This window comes from Dendrobium catenatum, unplaced genomic scaffold (assembly GCF_001605985.2).
Source record: "Dendrobium catenatum unplaced genomic scaffold, ASM160598v2 fragScaff_scaffold_586, whole genome shotgun sequence".
NCBI classification, from domain to species: Eukaryota; Viridiplantae; Streptophyta; class Magnoliopsida; order Asparagales; family Orchidaceae; genus Dendrobium; species Dendrobium catenatum.
The window spans coordinates 565,683-587,032 of record NW_021319048.1 but is presented as its reverse complement, the minus strand read 5'-3'; the positions used below and the strand labels follow the sequence as shown (position 1 = coordinate 587,032).

Sequence of the window (21,350 nt, the reverse complement as noted above, 5' to 3'; positions counted from 1 at the left end):
AATGATTCCATCTTTATGCAGGTTGGCTCAAAAATAGGAACTCACTTTGATTCTTTTTTTTTTTTCAAACAAATGCTTGAACTCACTTCTCAAAGCGGGTTCAACTCACTTCCAAAAGTGATTTCCAATCACAATCACTCATCTCAAAACAAACTATCCCAAAGCAGGAATGACAAAGAGCTTGTTTAGCTGTAGAACTCTTTCTCTTGATTGCTTAGCATGGAAATCTTGATAGCTGACTAGATTTCTTTACATATTTCCTTTTTATCCATAGAATTCATTTTCTTTCTTTAAATGAAAAAAAAATGTCTCAGTTGAGTGTCTCTATTTGATTTGGGTCGCTTGGTCTGAACTTTTTGATCAATTTCTCCACCAACTCCATAGTCTAGTGATATTTTTGACTTGTATTGGTTATAATAAATTATTATATTTGGTTTAAACTTTAATCTTTGACTTTATAATAATGCTTACTAGTAATTTCTTGATAACATATTCTCTTTTCTAATTGAAATTGTGCCACTAAATTCCGCCTATTTGCTTGTGCATTTTTGTTTGTTTGTCAGTTATTCAGGCTCTATTGGTTGTTTTACTGAATGGGACAACCACAGGCCTAGTTTGATAATTGAATGGTCTTAAGGTTTGAACTTGAGCATCATTAGCAGTTATCTTTTTATCAGACTGTCTAATATCTTTTCATTTAGAAATTTGCATGACGTGTGAACTTGTCATCACTCGGATGTACCTATTTGCATTTGCATATTTGTTTCTGAGTTTTTCATTCAGGCTCTTTATTTTTTTATTAAATGTAGCGGATCTAAGCATAGTTTGATAATTTATTTTTCCTAATTTTTGAACTGAGCATCATTAGCAGCCTTCTTTATAACATAGCTTGGCTACTAATATGTTTTCATTTATAAATTTCCATGGTGTTGCCACTTGTCTTCCTCCAAAGCCTATAACTCCATTTCTGCTTATCTCTCGGATGTACCCATTTGTATTTGCATATTTGTTTCTGAGTTTTTCATTCAGACTCTTTGTTTTTTTATCAAATTTGGCTGATGTAAGCATAGTTTGATAATTTCTTTTTCCTAATTTTTGAACTGAGCTTCATTAGCAGCCTTCTTTATACCATAGCTTGGCTACTAATATATTTTCATTTATAAATTTCCATGGTGTTGCCACTTGTCAACCTCCAAAACCTATAACTCCATCGTTGCTAATCTCTCCCTCATCCGACATAATTATAGATGCTATAGTGTCAAATATTTTGCAACCATTCAAGAGACCAGTTCTAGAATAGACTCATGCTGACAAGTTATAATAATTATGTTCATGTTAAAAATTGCAATTGAGGGTACCTTATCTTTGCTTTCCTATATATTTTTTAATCTTTTTGTTCTCTTGGATCAGCTTTTTTAATCATGGATGTTCTTATTAGACATTTGCAAGAGGATGTGCCCTATTATATGCTTTTTGCTGATGAGATTCTTCTTGTTGATAAGACTAGAGAGAGGGTTTAAGGAAAATTTTAATTATGGAGGTCAACTTTAGACTGTAATATGTTGGTGAGAATTACAATGCTTTATGGCGTAGAATGTTGGCCATTAAAAGAGAAGTATAAAATTAAGTTAAGTATTATAGAGATAAGGATGCTCAGGCGGATGAGTGTCTTTACTCTTAGAAACAAAATGTGAAATGAGTTTATTCGTGAAAAGGTTGAAGCAACTCCAGTGGTGTGATGCTCCATAGTTTAATTTGGAAGAATTATTCTTTTATCTTTTAAATTGCAACAATCAAATCTTCCTAAATTCTCTTATAAATATTAATACCAACGAAAATAAAATTATTGGTCTTACATCAATATATACATATGTATTCATTTCCTCAAAAATTATATACACTAACTAGGATTTATACAATCATATCACAACAAATATGTCATGAGTACAAAAGAATAGCTAAAATAATAAAAATCTAAACTTGAAGGATCCTGATTAATCTCACACCCTTGTGCCCTTGCTTAGACTTGAAATCATTTAACCACATATAATGAGCTTAAGAACTCAACAAGTAACAAATCTTACAATTGATTCCAAACACGATAAATAATTAATTTGCATGTCAGTAGTCAAAACATAACAGTAATATTTATATAATCATGAATCAATGTAGAAGCAGTAAAACTCACATACAGTAGCAATAAAGTCTGTAAACAATAAAATGATATGGTACAAAAGCCAGTAAATTAGTGCGGTGGGGAACTAGTAAATTAGTATGTATGTCGAATTAATAAAGCAGTCGATGAATCAATACTATCAATTAGTAAAAAAACGTATAATCGGTAAAACCAAAAGCCATGATGAAAACCGTTAGAATCATAAAAAATCGTATAATCAGTCTACACATGCTATTGGCATTCTTTATCAATATATCAAACCATTTAAATATCATTAATCTTGATTGCTTTAATGATTTAATCTCTTCAAGATCTAACGCTCAAATTGTTATCATGGATGGATTGATTAGCTATCCACCCTATCCAATCCTCAAATCACCTGTGGTAGTAGTAGAATTCTTTAGACTTGTAGACTTTGTCTATAAGGTGATCTAAACTCTGGACATTTAAACACATGCCTTTTATATGTAAGTGTAAGTTTGGATTACATGTGTTATTGTGTTTCCTATAAGTGGTGTCTACATTTTCGAGTAATCTTATGTAAGCCATTATGTTTTCATTCTAAGCATGTAGGTACTTTTAAAAGTTTTTTAGTGGGACATCTATTTCATGAAAAAAAAAAGAAAGCTAAATATTTTATTATTGATTTGAAGTAGTTAGATCAATAGTGTGTCCCAGTGACCAATGCAATTTGTGATTGGGGTAGTGTATTGTTGGTGATATGGTGACACTTCCTTGAATTCTAGTAGGATTTGAGGAGAGTTTTTAGTAACAGAGCATTTATGAGCATTAGGCAATCTCATTGACGATGCTTGTTCATCTAAGTTGGTTGTTTTGTAGAAAGGAGGATCTAAGTTTATGTTTTCAATAATAGGTCCTATTACTTTCTAAGTTGATGGTCCTTTTTACCATTCTTTGAAAACATATTAGTTTAGACCTTTTAGGGTTTATATCTTGTTCGATAGGACCGCATTTAAAATTTTTGTGTATATAATTATGTTATTGCACTAAATGTATAATTATTGTTTCACGAAGAAAATATATGATAGTTAAGTCTAGCACCAAGCTTAGAAATGTGGTAAATATCAAAGACATCAGGAGTATTAGGAGATTTAAAGTTAAATTGTATAAAATCCTAATTATGGATGATATTGAGGTCAGTTTAACCAAGTTTAGCTCAACTTAAAATAAAAAATTTCAATTTTAAACGGCTTGAGATCAAATTCATTTTTAGTTAAAGCTTGCTTTATTTATATTAATTCGATTCTTAGTTGAAGTGATCTCGTAGTTGATTTTTATTTATATTCAACTATATGTCATTTATTTTTAATTTCGAATACATTTTTATATTTTAGACAAATTTTCATTTTAACTCAATTTTGAATTGAGTCAAACTACATTCAAGTGAGAATTGGAAAATTTGAATACAGTTTGAGTCAGAATTGTCTCAAAATTGACTTGAAATTGTGTTTAGTCAAATTTGATTTAATTTCCAAGCAAGTTTTTGGTTTACATTTTAGTAGTTAAAAATCATTTAGAGCTAAAGTGTGGCAGAATTGGTAATTCTAAGATGAATATATTAAAAAAACTAAAGAAGATAAATTAATAAATATTTACATTAGAAGAATGGTTGTTACATCTATTGAAAGTAAGATAGCTGAAAATATACCTAGCTGGCTTGCACATGCACAATGAAAGATAGAAAATAATCCATTAGATTGGTAGATGAATTTAGTGTTGAAGAACTAGGAAATAAAATGATACACTTCTTTTTTTTTTTAATAAAATAAAATGATACACTTAGGGTAACATGTGGATAGAACTCTTTGGAAGTGATTTGCGAAGAATATGTTTAACATCTTAAACATCTCAAAACAAGAACAAATACAAAAAAGAATTCAGAAAGCCGAACACAATTTGGGATAAAGCTTCTTGTGTGCTAAAAATGATTGGAAGTTGGTCAATACTTTCACGTTTGCCATTCATAATGATCAATCGCTTCCTATATTTGAACAACCAAGGGAAAGTTGAGTTTTATCGAGGAGTGTTTCCCTGGTAAGATACTTTGAAGTACAATCAATAAGAAAGCATGTTTGAAGGAAATGATGATTGACAAGCTTTCTTTAGAGAATTAAAGAGTTTTGTAATCCATCTTTATCTCACTATCTGGAGTATTTATAATCGCTTAAGTGGAGGATTTGCTAGTAAAAAAAAGGTATATAGTGAAGACATTTCGTATTTGAGATATGTGCTGCACATAAATTCCCTTTTGATTGGTGGTATTTGATCCATCACTTGATTGGAAGGTTGTGGACCCATGCGCTTGTCTTTAAGATTGGAGTTTAACTAACATGACCATAGGAGTAATATAAGGATTGATGGAAGTTTTGAGCTTTGAGATTATTATTGGGGAGTTGATTTGAGTTAAACCATTAGATTGTAGGCAATGTTTTAAGATTAATGTTAATTCCCTTGCATTTGATTGAAAGTAACCACAAATATTGAAGTGACATGACAAAATAAATTTAGAGGGATAATTATCTTGTTCCACTATTGTTACATGGAGATTGTCAAAGAAGCATCTTGACGTTGTTAATTCGACAAACCATCGCTTTCTTAAAGCCATATCATTTACGTGCCTATTTTTGGGTTATTTATCAAGAATTGAAAATATTATTCGAAGGATATCATTGCATTGGGTGTTTTTGCAAGCTTTGGGAAATTTTGACTATTGGATTATAAGTTTCTGGTTGAACTTTTATTTTATTGGAATTGAAATCTTCCAATATCTTAGTATGGATATTCTCTATAGCTGTTGTTTGAGATGTCAGAAGCTGAACGCATAATGGATTAGTTGTGGATCATCATAGGTTGTTTGTTTTATTTTGTTGTCTTGTTGAAAGCGTGCTTAATTTTTAAGGTATAATAAAAGAATAGTTCAGGTAGAGATCGACTTAAAAGATTTGATTATAAAATATTAGAAATAATTTTTTTGATTAGATTTTAATGAGAATTTGACTCTCAACAGGACACAATGGAGAAAAAGGATTCATGTAGCTAACCCCACATAGCGGGATAAAGGTTTGATGTTGTTGTTGTTGTAATAAAAGAATAGTTTTGTTTTAGCCAAGATGAGTCAAAACATTGTAGACTATGCAAGCTCTTGTGGTCGAGCTTCATGTCGATGGGCTGGCTTAGGTTTGTGATTTTGCAGTCCATTGCAAGCTTTTAGTCCATTCAATCTTTTGTAGAGGGACTTGGTGTGAGCCAATGGCTTGCATGGTAGGGCAAATTGTGTGGCAAGTTGGTTCACTTAGGCTATTATATTGCCTCAAATAAGGCGGTAAATAAATTATTTCCACAAATGAGGCAGTTGCATGCATAAATTGTGGTTTATGCAAGATGATCACCCTAACTAATGCGCACCCCCTCTCTTGTGGATGTTCCATATGGGGCACACCTGAGATAAAATTGGAGGAATCGTGGACCAATGTTTTTGCTGAATTCCCTTCATGTATTTTTGATGGTGTTGGCCGACAGTGGGGGCGGATGAAGAGATTGGGGTTTAGTGGTGATGGCGGTCAGCTATGGCGGCCGGTGGTGGTGATGGCGAGCAGCGACACAACTGACGACAGTGGGCGGCGGAAAACAATGAAGTTTCAGTGTATTTGGAAATCACCCAAATCATTGAAGTTTCAAATACATTAAAAATGAACTAGAGGGTGAATTCTAAATACACCAACATTTTATACTACATTTGGTTCACTTCAAACCAAACACTGATATTCTCCAAACACCTGCATTTGAAATATTTAACACCCCTTTTACTTCAAACTAAACAACCCTTTAGTTTCATAGATAAGTGCAACATATTTGACTTTCGAGTTGTTTATCTTGTAGCCTTTCAAAACTCCTTTGTAGTTGATAGGAACATATAGGTTTTCTTCTTGCATCATGAAATTCCATTTCTAGGGACTTAATCATCGATTTTTTTTTTTTCACCCAAAAATGTGAACTTTGTTTTTTAGAGTTTTAGGGCTACCAAGGAGGTTATTGAGTTTCCCTTGACTAGAGTAGCTAGATTTTGGGATCCATGGTGGAAGGATCTCTTGAAGGTAAATTTGAATTTTTAAACACGGTGAAGAAAAAGGACACCAATCAAGAGAAGCACATGTTATGGTTTTTGGAAAGCTGGCCAAAAATAGAACCCTAATCAAGCTCTGATACTTTGAAGAAATTTTATTTATCTCAAGGCTTGATTTTATGAGACAAAGGGACTATGTATTTATGCATGATGAGACTATTCTTCTTTAGGAAATAATTCAAAATTTACTCCTATGATCACTGCAAAAATAATTTACAAAATTGAAACATTTCTTTTTCTTTTGGAACAGTGCCAACATGATTACTTATCCATATCATCTTTCTTTTCATGTATGAATTAATCCATTTTAATATCCCTTCCATGTGTGATATAATGTTTCTTATTTCTGCTATAATTAGTAGCAAGTAGTTTCCTGATTATGTTAGCCTAAATTAACTACGGTTTTGTTCCTTCTTGCTTCAGCTCACAAATTATTGATGGGGTTGTAATTAGAGTTGCCTTAAATGCACTTCTAGATCTGTCTGGAATTTTCATCTACATTATCCAACAAACTGTATTATAGACACTGGAATTTGACCAACTCATGATGTATGTGACTTGCTTAGGGTGATAATAAATCGATGATGCCTTCAATCCATATGGAACTACTGTTGAAGCAATAGAGGGGTCCAACAATAGATTGAAGAATTTCTTTTAAAAGGCTGATGTTGAAGAATGTGCGATAGAAAATGTCATTGATAGTGCTTCCATTATCAACTAGAATCTTGTTGACATTAAATAATGGTTTCTTAATCCCAGCATTAGTGACCAACATATCTTGATTTGAAATATATATCCCTTCTAGGTTGGAATCATCAAAGCGAAGGTAATTATTCATGAGAGTCCTTTTTGGTGTTGGCTGCTTGGGAGTAATGAGGAAGACTTGTTTTGAGAGAAAGGGACCTTTGGTGATGGCTTTGATTTTATCCACAATTTGATTCTGTGCTTGTGGTGAGCATTGCTTCAAGCTAGTTACTCTTTCTATAAACTTTTTGATATTGGAGGAATCTACATGGTGGTTCTAACTAGGGGTGTCGGTGAATTGAGCTGACTTGTGTGCTGATTTTAACTCATTTTATTAACTAGCTTGCAAGTTGAGTTTATTGAGCCGTAAGCTCAAACTCAAGTCTAGATTGCTGCTCATTATACAAGTTTGAGTTTGAATTTGATGAGCCTTAACATGTTGGCTTCCAAGAAAGTTCGATTAAATCCAAATTCCTAATTTCTATCTCTTCTTAGCCCTAAATTTCACCTTTTCAAATGTCAATGTTGTTATCAATGCTTTGTCCAACAAGCTCTTATTGCGACCTCCCCATTGGTCCCATAGATGCATTTTACAAGGCCCCAATGCAAATCACTCATTGAAGTTATTGCCTTGTCCAACGAGCTCTTGTTGCGAGTTAGCGCGTGCCATCAATGGCATCTCTATCGAGTTGTTGTTGCGACTTCCTTCACCCATCGATTTCAGCTGATGTCATGCCCAATGATTTCTTGTCAATTTTAGCGAACTCTCGTCATGGTGTTTTCAAGATTTTGGGATCCTCAAGCTCATGACTTGAGTTGGAGCTTGCTATTTTGGTGAGTCGAGCTTGAGCTCACTGTATGAGCTTGGCTTGAGATTGTGCTCAGATTGCGAATTATAAGGGAATGGAAGCATATTTGGGCTTTTCCCTTCAGCGCAATTGCGAATTCTAAGCAAACAAGCATGTCTATGCGTACTCAATATGCATAATAGATTGGTAAATTGTCCACATGCTCGTAGGGATCCATTGAACTATCATAAAGGCCATAGCAGGCATCTTGAATCTAAGAGGATATGATGCTTAGTACAACTGCTAAAATCAGAGAAGCCTCATGAATGATCCTGCTTAAGAATTATGTTTTTTTGCCTCTTTGGCACTAGCTAGAGGATTGCACTAAACCTAATTTATCGGAGGTGGATGCATTGAGCTGGCAGTGTCAACTAGGTTGTCATCTTGAGGTTGAAGAGATGGAGGTGAAACCAAGACCCAATGGTGTGATCAGTATGCATGTATTTTTAGGATGATGTTCCTTGATGCTCACTAGATTAAGGGAAAATTTGTTATGGAGAGCAATGGAATGTGTTCAAGTTTTTTGGCTAGATCCTTGTTAGGGCGACCCTAGGGCCAGCTGAATTGGTCCAACCTGGACCGGTTCTTTGCTACAAGAGGAGGGGGCCTAACCAAGGGGAAGAGAGAGAGAGAGAGAGAGTCCGGTTGGAGAGATGGGGCCCACAACTTAATTAAACTTGTTTAGGGAGGAAAATTTTGAATTAGGGGTTGTTTAGGGATTTTGTATGTCTTCTTTGTTTTAATTAGTTCCTTTTATAGGATTAGAGTTTCATCTTGAGTTTGAAATCAAATATGAGATCTAGGGTTTGTTTCTTTGGGCTCTCGGCTTGACTAAAAATTTGGAGAGTTGTTTCTTCCTCTTGAATTGAAGAAACTTGTATCATTTATTATTTTTCTTGTTCGTGGATTGAATAGAAGAAGTTTGCTTGTGTTCTTCTTTTAAATTTCCTGAAAATTATGCATCGTAGTGCTGAGTTCTCTCTGAAATCTGCAGTTTTCTCGCTGTTTTTCACCAATTACTGTTAGATTTGCTTACGAACTCAAGTATTTCCCTTAGGGTTACTTATGAACTCAAGTATTTCCTATCAATCCTCAAAGGATGTTGGGATTTTAAGTAGCTCTTTCTCCATCTTTTACATTCCATCTTCCAGAGTAGAGATACCTACTTCAGGTATGTTTCTCCACTATAGAAAATGGTTGATGCCTCGTGTAATTTGCGGAGTGATTCCATGTTTTAGGTGAGTGAGAGTGAGGCCTCAACATGTTTACATATCATGCCGGTTGGCAATAAGATAGTTAATTAACCGTTGTGGAAAGAAGACTTTCTGTAAGTAATGCCAAACTGTTTTGTGTTGAAAAATTGTTGGATTTTGATTGAGGTCTTTAAGGGTAAGTTGTTTACAACGATCACTTTTTTTCCTCATGCAATCAAAGAACGAGCGAGTTTACAGTGTTTCCTAAAAGAAAACGCTTCAATGCCCAAGTCAGTAAACATGTTTGGAGGAAATGATGGCTCCACATAGCTTTTTTTTTTTTAACAAATGAAGGTGCTTTGGATTTCTTCTTTACTTTTCTCCTATGAGGCATTTATACATTTTGAGCAGAATTTTGTTTGATACTTTTGATGAGGTGAAAGATGGTTGATACATTGCAACTCCCAGATCTATGTGCTTAACAGAAATAATGTTTTGGTTGGAGGCATTTTGATCTTTTAATTGATCAAATGATTGTAGACCAAAACACCTCATCTTTAGAATTGGAATTGATATATCATACCCTTTGGATAAATAGAAGGAAGGTTTGAACTGATAGTATTAAAGATGTTGATCTGACTTAGATTATCAGATTCTAGTTAAAGCTTTTAGATTAGTGTTGATTCCCTTACCTTAAAACATAATCACATACTTCGAATCGAGCTGATGGTGTAGATCCAAAAGGACCAGTCTTTTTTCACTACTGTTATGCAGAGATTATGAAGGTGTAGATTCAATAAAATTTTGTTTACCATGTGTGTTTTCAGTTAGTTTGTTAATTCCTTCTGGACCCAGCCGTTCTACACCCTTCATCTACTTACACTTGTATAATATTTGCTTATTCTAATTGATTTACTTCCAATGAAGCTTCTCTTGTGCAAGTAACCATTGAACAATGTATTAAATATCACAAGGCCATGTCAACCAACCCCAGCATAGCCAAAACCACTAATTGAAGAAACAGAACAACTTCGAAGATTTGAAGATCTTTTCAAGTTAATATGAACAACTTTGACCAGTTTGAATCGATCAAACATATTGCGAAATTGGGAAAAAAAGCAGTTTCTGCAATTTTCTTAGGGGGTGCAAAACACTACTGTTCTTTAAAGACTACTGTTCTTTAGTGTTCTATCCTAGTCTTTTTTTTTTTTCATTCCTATGCGTTATCTTTTGTGATAATTTTCGTTTTTTTTTACCCCTTTTCACCTTCTAAGTTGATCTGCTTCAACCGTCTTCATTTCTGCCCCATCTTTTACATTTTCATATAACTACACCCCAACTTCATTCCACCCATTTTCTACTCTTCTTCTTCTCTTATGTTCATCCCTCTCTCTTCCTTGTCCAAACAAAAACTAAATTTGTTCCACCTTGGTAAACTAGGTCTCAAATAAGATAAATTATTCTATGCGGACCCCGGATGGCGTCCGGAGACCAATTAGAACGAGCCACTTTTTTTTTGCTCGGTACTGGTGTTGGGTTCTGGGTGACGTGGCGCGTTCTGGTTGTTCTCCGGACTGTCAGGTGTCCGCACATAATTATTTCTCCCCAAAAAGACTGCTACCATAGCATCTTTTGCATACCCTATTGAGAAGGCCTGGATATGTTGGTGATGTTAGATATCTAGTTTGCAGAATCTAAAGATTATTGCTAGAAATTGGTTTATAAGTCAATACTTCAGATAGCAGTTTGTCCTATAGAGGTGACTTAATCAATATGTTTTGTTTAAGTGAATGTAGGGGGCAACGCCTTGCACCATAGAATATGATCATTAAGCCTTGGCAGTTGCTAGGGTTTTTACCTGAAAGATGATACTTTAATGTGGACTAGGTAATGACAAGTCGCTTGTAAGTTATGTAGGCTTGGTAGAGATTAGGATGTCACTTGCAATTGCACAACATAGCTTAACCTAATTGTGGAGAAAAGTGGGCATGATTTGATTAGCTATAACTTCAGATTTAGTGTATGGAATTAAGGTACTCTGAATTGAAATTTGAGCTGTGGACATGAACATTAGGGTTTCGTTTGGGACAACTTTCATATTGCTTCTTAAAGTAATTTTTTAGGCTTCGTTTGGGACGGCTTTTTACTGCTTTTTGAAGCGGCTTTCTAGTAAAAAATTTAAATTTTTGTATTAGAAAGCTGCTTCAAGAAGCAATAAAAAGCCGTCCCAAACGAAGCCTTAGTATAAACATTTTAATTTTTGTACTAAAAAGTTGCTTTAAGAAGTAAAAAAAGACGGTCTCAAACGAAGCCTAGAGGGAGACGGAATAGGAAGTTAAATGTGAATGGTCAAAAAATCAAGAACTTTAGGAAGCATATTATCTATTTTATGTTGGGAGTATTGGCAGTAAGAATGAATATTAATAGTAGTTTTGCACATTAGTTGGACTTGAAGATAATTTGAAAAATGAATTTGGCAAGACAAAGATGAACCATTGCAACACATTTATAGGACAAGGAGGATAAATATTGAAGATAACTTAAAATGATTATATAGGTTTTAGTATGATGTATTGTAAGATAATTTATAGTAGGTATGAAATGGATGAGATATATTAGATCTCGTTTGGAATGATTTTTTTATTGTTTCTTAAAGTAATTTTTTAGTATAAAAATTAAAATTATTGTACTTAATTATTTTAAGAAGTAACAAGAAAGTCTCGTCAAACAAGCTTTTAGTGACAAAGTTGTTATATTAGACTTTAAAGTTGGAAGTATTTGACTAGTGAAAGAGGCGAAGGCCATTAGGTATCCTTTTTTGAACAGTTTCACTTTGATTCTTAGAAGTTGTGTTTAATAAGGCAGCATTATTTTTCATTCTGCAAACAACAATAGGCTTGGAATCTGACATCATTGGCTTGGATAGGATTGCTGAAAAGCTTGTTGTGTTGATATTTTAATGAAATTGAGCTCAACCAATGTTCTTTGATATTGGCTTCAGGAACCTGTTTCTTAATTTAGGCTTCGTTTGAAATAGCTTCCTTATTATTTGATGAAGTAATTTTTTAGTACAAAATTTTTTTGATTGTTAAAATTTATAACAGATTAATGAATATCAATAATACAAATGATATAGAAAATAACCCAAAATTGTTCTTATATTTTTCCCACTACCTTCTGTTGAATCTATTTGAGGTATATATATTTCTAATTATTATCACATATTTACTCAGTTATTGCTTTCTTAGGACCCTTAAAATTTTGTGGTAAAAAAGTAGTAGCTACTCAAAAGTATTATTTAGGTTTTTTAAAAATAATTTATAATGCTTATAATAATTAAAAAAAAAATCTCATAAAATTCTTATGCTCTTCTTTATTAAAAAAAAAAATCAAACAGGCCCATAGTGGCTAATAGGAAATAATTACTCTATAGTGAATGGAATCAATGGAAGGCAACACGCTGATGCTGCTTCCCATCCCATTTTCATCATTGCTCAACTTTCTTATCGAAGAAAAAGGAACAGAGGCAATGAACTTCTCACAAAGAAGGCAAAGATGGTACGTACAGCAGAACAATTATGAGAGATCGTGTGTGGTGCGGAAGGATTCATCATTCAGCGCAGCTCAACTCTCCTTTTCTAGCTGTGGCATTCAAATATTATTAATACCTGCGGTGGCCACCGCGCTTCCTCAGCCTCCCATTCCGATCATCAAATATTTTCTGCATGATTGAAGTTAGTTTTCAAAATTTTGATGAAATCTCTCCCATCCTTTCAAAACAATTTGCACGATGTATAATAGAACTGTAAGGAATTGCAAGAAACCAACGACAATCATTGCAATTACATGTTAGATGATATTAAATCATAACAATTACTAGGGGTGCCAGAATGAGTCAACGGGTCGGGTTTAGGTTCATCACACCAATCTGATTTAGGGGTCAACCCAAATATGAACCCGCATAGGTTGTCGGGTTGACCCGACCTGACACGCGAACAACAAACCCAGACACGCTGTGCAGGTCGTGTTGGCAGAGCAAATTGGTTGAACAAACGCGTTGTGCGGCGGTGATAGGAGTCCAATCCGGACGGACCGAACGAGGCGAACGTGGGCTAGACGTGAGGCACAAGGCAGCAGGAGGAGGCGTATCGTGGAGTTGGGACGGACCGAGCGGTAGACTTGAGCAGTTGAGCCGTGAGATTGTGAACGCGAGTCACGTGAGGCAAACCTGATCCCGGACGAACACGAGGACGACGATGTTGGCGAGGTGAGCGAGCGCGGTGCGAGTTTTCGGATCAAACCGGTTTGAGTTCGGATTTTCAGGTCAACCTGAACTGGACCCAATTTTATAAACGGGTCAGAAAACGGAACCCGAACCCGACCTGCATGGTATGCAGGTTGACCTGAATCCAAAATTTTCAGGTCGGGTCAATTTTGACACCCCTAACAGTTACTTCTCATAATGCATCATATATGTGAAATGATCCTACACAATGTTCATGTTATGAGTGTAATCCTCTATGATTCTATGTGTATCAGAGATTTATCTGCTAGCAAGCTAAATATGAATTGATATAAGCTGGAACATGGTGGTCCAGCTTGAAAACTGGAGCATGGACTTAAATTATCGTAAAAGAACAATCCTTTTAACTAATAAGACCTCTCGTGCATTGCTTTCCACAAATCAGATTTCTCATAATCTGTCCGGGAAACAAAAATAAATTATGCGTCTTACATGATTACATGACTATTAAATACACTTACAAAAGTGCAAAGCAGCTGCTAATGCTTTTGGCAACCCATACAGTAATCCGGTCCAGCAAATAAACTAAACCTCATAGACCCTCGTGCGGTTGCGTCAAAAGTCACGCTCCGACATCCTCATGAAATCACCACCAATCAAGCTAAAGAGGATCACGTTGCGTGGCATATTCCCACTGTCCTAAATCCTGATTCATGAATAGGCCTTAATTTACTTTATCTTTAGTATTTACGTTCTTAATTCGCAAATCCTTCTCCTATGGGTGTAGTTCTTTGCTTTCTCTTATGGGAAATCAACCACCATAAGCCATGATCTAACTGGGTAAGTCACTGATACGAAACACTTGTAGATCTCAAGTTTTTCCTATCAATCTTCGGAAAACAGCGAGATTTCTCCACAAAAATCCACACAAAACCACGAAAACAGTAGATAATTTGTATTATTTGATGAAAAGAAAGCGGAAAATACCAATATACAATTGATCCTCTATTCGAGAGGATCGATCTCTCCCAATATCTTGACGCTGCTACAGCCCAAAGGAAAATCTAAATCTCGGAGATCTCAAATTTTTAGCCAAATTCAAGATGCCCTAACCCTAGGAAAACAAACTATTTAATGCATACAAATAAAAAAGAAATCTCTAAACAGTCCTGACATTTCTAAACAGTCACGACATTCAAATTTCCCTCTTAATTCCCCCAAAATTCTTTCCTATTTGGCTCCCAAAAACTTGTGGATTGATCGGCTCTGCGGGAGAGGCGGAGAAGTTCCGCCTCTATTCGCCTGGGCCGGTCCCATATGGACCGGTCTAGCAGTCACCATCCTTTCACCACCATATTTACTCCATCCAATTATCATAAATCTAAGGGATTGGAAGAAATAAAGTTATTAGCTCCATGCTTGTCGTATTTCTACTTTTATCATTCATTACCTTCTAAAATAATGTCCTTGACCCAGTTCTTACCCGCTGCCCTATGCTATATATGACAGTGGCTGATGCCACACATAGCCTTTTTTTTTACAGAACTTGATCTTCGGCATCAGGTCGTCGTCTTTATTCCAACATATTTGGCAATATAAATGAACAAAAAACAATATAGCAGTACAAACCAGCTTAATAAGGTGCTATAAGATACCTTTACAATAAGATGAGAATGATATCAGAACTAAGATCATCACTCTCTTCATGACAATTCATGTATCTCCTCATGATGGATTTTTCAATCATATTGCATGTTCCATCACCAGTTGCAAACAATTTCGAAAGAAATTATTGATGAGAGGTCAGCTGAACTTAGGAGAAGCCCAAATATAAATTCAGGTAGATTCATGTCAGGCCAACCTCTTCAACCCTTAGATATGCTATGATACATCTTTGCATCGGTAAATATTTGTTTGAACTAACAGTAAGAATATGTGAAAACTTGCATCACAGAATTCAACCATGATTAAAAATCAGATACTCCAAGGTGTTAGTCTATTTGGAATCTTATTGTGTCGATCAATCAGAACTGTGTTCTCGGCGCTGTGTTCTGGAGCGCCTGTGTTGCAAAGTTATCAGAGAGAAACAACAGAGAGTGGAGCGCCGCAACGTTCTAGATTTGACACCGCAGTGCTATGTAGTGCTGCAGCACAGCGTTGCGGGTTTGAGCGCCACAACGTTGTCCAGTGCTGCGAGGCGGACTAGACAGATTTTTTCTTGTTTTTCTGAAGGATGGTGTCCCTTGGTAATATTATTTGACTTTCTCTTATGTTTTGAGTGTGAGAACAGTATAAGAAAGAAAAGAGATTTGCGCTTATTTCTCGCCATTTTCATAGTGAATTTCTTGTTGTGGTATAGCTCCGTGGTTTTTCTCCTTATTTTGGATTTTTCCACCTTAAAACCTAGTGTCATTATATTTTCGCTGTTTTCTATTTTTCTTCTTTATTTTATCGCGATATTTACTTCCATCCCAACACAAGGCAATCAGTTGCAGAAAAAAATAATTAATTTCTAATCTACTTCAATAAGATAAGACCTTAAAGTAAAGTGCTTCACTAATGAGAATCGAAAAGTAAAGTGTTTCACTAATGCGAATCGAAACCAGTGCCTTCCTATCTAAACTACTGGAACCCCCACTTTTTAGTGCGTGTTTATGTCAGAATAATTATGATCACACGTGAACTGATCGGGGATATTACTACCATAATGACTAATTCCACTCAAATCTAAGTGGGTTGTCATCACATAGGAGAAACATTATCACAAAGGGGTTTCTTTGATCTCACCTTACTGTCGAACATGCCATCTTATTGGCGATGCGTGCGAGAGCTACAAGGAATACCATAAAAATAATATACTAAGAATAGCTTTCTAAAAGTAGTAGATACCCCTTAAAAGATATGATCTAGCAGTCAATCAACTCTATGGCACAAAATTCTTATGGAGACCGTAGAATTTTAAATTAATGGGTTCATCTAATGAGCAAATTTGGTTCTGTTTTCCAAAAAAGTTAATAATATAGAAAAACCAAACCTTTACAGAAAAAGCACAACTTAAAAGAAGTTAAGAAGCATGAATGAAAAGAAACAGTGAAGTCTGGAAAAGAAGCCATAATCACCTTAGATGGCATGCCATTGTTTTATGAGTGCCTGAGAGGAGAAAGACCGGTGATGCTTTATTCTTGTGGTGGGTCATCAACTTTTGTGGAAGGGGAACATAAGGGCCTATCCTGATGCATGCAGTTTCAACTTTATTTCATTAAAGTTGTGCCTCCAACGCAAGCTAAACATACCTCTATTAGGGGAAATTATTGGTTCGGTGATGTCCGCCATCCAGAGCCCAATGAAAATACGCCGCATCATCCCCTACTCGGTATTGAACAGTACCAAGCAGTACTGAGCTCGATACTACTCAGTACCGAACTTAGTACTTCACAATACCGAGCTCAGTATTACTCGAGATTGGATAACGTGGCTGTACCTAATCAGTCTCTGAACGGTAAGCTGTGTCCGATGTCCGAACCCAATATTTTCCCCTCTATTAGACCCCTGGAAAAAAAATTACCAATGCTCTCAACAGGCAGAACCATCAAAATAATAACAAAATTGGACAAGGAAAAGAGGGGTGGGGACCACCAAAATGTACCAGAACAAGCATTGGAGCATGTCCATATCCAAAGCTTGAATACCTTTGGATGGACTAATATATATATATATCATTTCTATAGGTCCACAATGTAGTCCTTGGGATCCCCTTTGAAGGCAAAACACTTCTTCTCTTTTGTTCAGAAAAAGCATTGTTGGATCACCTTATTTGTCCTGAACCCTAGATATTTCAACTGATACTTCGCTGGCTTTATACAAAACCCTGAGAAATAGCTCACCAACTCCTAAGCCCATCACTACAAGCATCTCTGCCCCTTCCCTTCTAGCTTTCCCCATTCACCAGCATTGTGACCTCTTAAAACAAGAATTCTGCCGCCTTATCTCTCAGGCTCTCACTAAATCTCCCATGGAGAAGAAAAATATCCAAGTTCTCTATATTTCTATCCTTCTAACCCTTCTTTTCAGTATGATATCTTTGTCTTTGTCATCAATATTTGAACAAAACTATGAGCTTTACCAAAGTATCAAAACAGATGCAGAAGCTCTGCTTCTATTCAAGAAGACAATTGAGAAGGACCCTGGTGGAGTTCTTTCCAATTGGAAGCCTGGAAGAAACCCATGCAACTGGTTTGGAGTCTCATGCACTCTTGGCCGAACAACACAGCTAAATCTCAGTGGATGCAATCTCTCAGGAAGACTCTCGTTCTACCCTCTATCATTTCTTACCATGCTTTCTTTCCTCAATATCTCCAGCAATTCCTTCTCCATCAATTCCACTAGCCTAGTTCAGCTCCCTCATGCACTGCAAAAGCTTGATCTCTCCTCTGCAGGGCTTTCTGGAATCATACCCCAAAATTTTCCGTCATTTCATGCCAATATAGTGCATGTTGATCTCTCACACAACTTAATCGAAGCTATTCCAGAGAATCTCATTGCTGAATTGAAGAATTTTCAATTCCTTGACCTCTCGTTCAACAACATATCAAACACCATGTCCAGCCTAAACTTTGGAAACTCCTGCAAGAGCTTGCTGCACATGGATCTCTCAAATAATCACCTAACCGGTAGAATTCCAAACTCCTTGTCCAATTGCACCAGCATCAAATTCCTGAACCTCTCTTACAATGCACTAGCTGGGGAGATACCTGATTCTTTTGCCCTACTCCGAAGCCTTGAGAGGCTAGACCTCTCTGGCAATCACTTCACTGGTTCAATCCCAGAAGGACTAGGCAATGCCTGTGGATCCCTTCAACAACTGAAGCTCTCCACAAATAACATTTCCGGCTCAATACCAAACTCCTTCTCCTCCTGTTCCTCCCTCCAGTTGTTAGACTTAGCCAACAACAACATCTCTGGTCCAATTCCAGAAGACGTTCTACAAAACCTCTCATCCCTTGAGAGTTTATTGCTGAGCAATAACTTTATATCAGGGTCATTCCCAAGCTCTATCTCTGCCTGCAAGAGCTTAAGGATAGCAGACTTCAGCTCAAACAAGCTCACTGGTCCCTTGCCGCCAAATATCTGCCCAGGAGCCACCTCCCTAGAAGAGCTTTCTGCCCCAGACAATATGATCACCGGTAATATCCCATCTCAATTGTCCCTCTGCTCGCAGCTGAGGACAATTGATCTCAGCATAAACAACCTTGAAGGCTTGATCCCACCAGAGCTCGGCCGCCTTCATAACCTGGAACTGCTGATGCTATGGTTCAACGGCCTCAGCGGAAGCATTCCTGCAGAACTTGGCCTGTGCCCAAAGTTGAAGAACCTGATCCTCAACAACAACTTCATCAGTGGCGACATACCTTTGCAGCTCTTCAACTGCAGCGATCTGGAGTGGATATCTCTCACCAGCAACCGCATCACCGGAAGCATCCCCAGTGAGCTGGGCCGCCTCTCGCGCCTTGCCGTGTTGCAGCTGGCCAACAATAGCCTCAGGGGCAAGATTCCGCCAGAACTCCGTAATTGCACCAGCCTTGTGTGGTTGGATCTCAACAGCAACAGACTCTCAGGGGAGATCCCGCCACGCCTTGGCCGGCAGCTGGGAGAAAGGGCTCTCAGCGGCATTTTGTCAGGCAACACGCTGGCTTTTGTGCGGAATGTGGGGAATTTATGCAAGGGCGTGGGAGGGTTGCTGGAGTTCGCCGGTATCCGGCCGGAGAGGCTCCTCCAGGTACCGACGCTGAAGTCGTGCGACTTCACCAGGCTTTATTCCGGTGCCGCTCTGAATGACTGGACACATTACCAGACCCTTGAGTACCTCGACCTTTCCTATAACGAGCTACACGGGTGGATACCCGATGAGTTTGGGAACATGGTAGTACTCCAGGTGCTCGACCTCGCGCACAACAGACTGTCCGGCGAGATCCCTGCGTCGCTCGGCCGACTGAGGAATCTAGGAGTTTTCGACGCGTCGCATAATAAACTCCAAGGTGAGATACCTGATTCCTTTTCGAATCTCTCCTTTCTGGTTCAAATCGATCTGTCAGATAACAACCTGACGGGACCGATCCCAACAAGGGGGCAGCTCAGCACTCTCCCGGCGAGCCAATACGCGAATAACCCGGGCCTCTGCGGGGTCCCGCTGCCCCCTTGCCAGGTGAGCCGTGAACTCCCGCCGGCGGCTGGAGAGAATTTAGGGAGGAGGAGCAACCGGCCGGCCGCAGCGGCCTGGGCGAACAGCGTGGTGCTCGGGGTGTTGATGTCAGTGGCAGTGATTTGCGTTGTGATCGTGTGGGCGATCGTGGCGAGGGCTCGGCGGCGGGAGGCGGAGGAGGCAAAAATGCTCGGCAGCCTCCACGCGGCGCACGCGGCGACAACTTGGAAGATCGGGAAAGAGAAGGAGCCGCTCAGCATCAACGTTGCCACGTTCCAACGCCAGCTACGAAAGCTGACGTTCTCACAGCTGATCGAGGCGACCAACGGATTCTCCGCCGCGAGCATGATCGGGAGCGGAGGGTTCGGGGAGGTATTCAAGGCCACGCTAAAGGACGGTTCGAGCGTCGCCATCAAGAAGCTGATCCACTTGAGTTACCAAGGGGATCGGGAGTTCACCGCAGAGATGGAGACGCTGGGAAAGATCAAGCATCGAAACCTAGTACCACTGTTGGGCTACTGCAAGGTCGGCGAAGAACGTTTGCTGGTATACGAGTACATGAGATACGGAAGCCTCGAGGACATGCTTCACGGGAGACGGCGGGAGCGGGATACGGCACTGAACTGGGATGAGCGGAAGAAGATAGCTCGCGGGTCAGCTAAGGGACTCTGCTTCCTGCACCACAACTGCATTCCGCACATTATACACAGGGATATGAAATCGAGTAACGTCCTGCTCGACGGGGAGATGGAAGCGAGGGTTTCAGATTTCGGAATGGCGAGGCTAATCAGCGCTCTCGACACTCATCTGAGCGTGAGCACGTTGGCCGGAACGCCCGGCTACGTCCCGCCGGAGTATTACCAGAGCTTCCGGTGCACGGCCAAGGGGGATGTATATTCGTTCGGAGTAGTGTTGCTAGAAATCATCACCGGGCGGCGGCCGACCGATAAGGAGGATTTTGGCGATACAAATCTTGTGGGATGGGTGAAGATTAGGCTTGGGGAGGGGAAGGGGAGAGAGGTTTTGGATAAGGAGCTGCTGACTGAAGCTGTGAATGGGATTGGGGAGATAGAGTTGAGGGAAATGGAGGGATTTCTTGAGATTGCTTTGAAGTGCGTAGATGACTTTCCGTCGAAGAGGCCGAGCATGCTGCAGGTGGTGGCGATGCTAAGGGAGCTCGGCGATGGCTCTCTTGTGGAGGTAGAGAGTCGAGCTCAGGAAACATCGATTTGATCCTTCATACTATTACTGTTGATCGCTGTTCAACTTGATCATGGATCAGCTTCAGTAATGCTATGGATATAAATCCAGATTCTGAGAGTAAATGATATCGCAATGCCATTCTGCACTGAATTCAGTTGTATTGGTTTGTTCTGTCTTCCTGATTTTATACAGAGAAACCCTAAATTAGAAAATACGAGTTACAATAAATCAATAGTCTCTTTTGAATCAGAGCTGCTGCTTCAATCCGTTTCACCTATATGCTGCTCTTCAAAGCAAGGCATGGGGGAATATAGGACTGTACAAGAGCAGCTTGTATGTGGCTTTTTTGAATTTAATTATAAATACTAAATAATAATGATGTATAATTTTTAATATAATATTTGATAAAATATTTAATATAATGATATCATTAAATATTATTATTATATTACGCTATTTTTTCCGCCATTTGATCTCAGTTGAACAGTGCAACGCCAATATTGGCGTCGCACTGTTCACTTGTGCCATTTCTTTTTCTTTACCGAACTCGTCTGAGAAGGCGCGAAAGAAACGAGCGATGATTTAGGGGCAAAAAATAAT

General features: G+C 38.1%; 1 protein-coding gene across 1 annotated transcript; it reads left to right on the top strand.

The window, feature by feature from the left end:
- The first annotated feature begins 16,994 nt into the window (after positions 1-16,994).
- On the top strand, positions 16,995-20,999 carry LOC110115331 (serine/threonine-protein kinase BRI1-like 2). The gene has a single exon (XM_020848541.2). It carries the CDS (start codon positions 17,361-17,363, stop codon positions 20,778-20,780), a length of 3,420 nt encoding a protein of 1,139 aa, XP_020704200.1. The 5' UTR covers positions 16,995-17,360; the 3' UTR covers positions 20,781-20,999.
- The last annotated feature ends 351 nt before the right edge of the window (positions 21,000-21,350 follow it).

Coding starts and splice junctions, on each gene's coding strand:
- LOC110115331 (XM_020848541.2), top strand. CDS start 17,361: ATGGAGAAGAAAAATATCCAAGTTCTCTATATTTCTATCCTTCTAACC.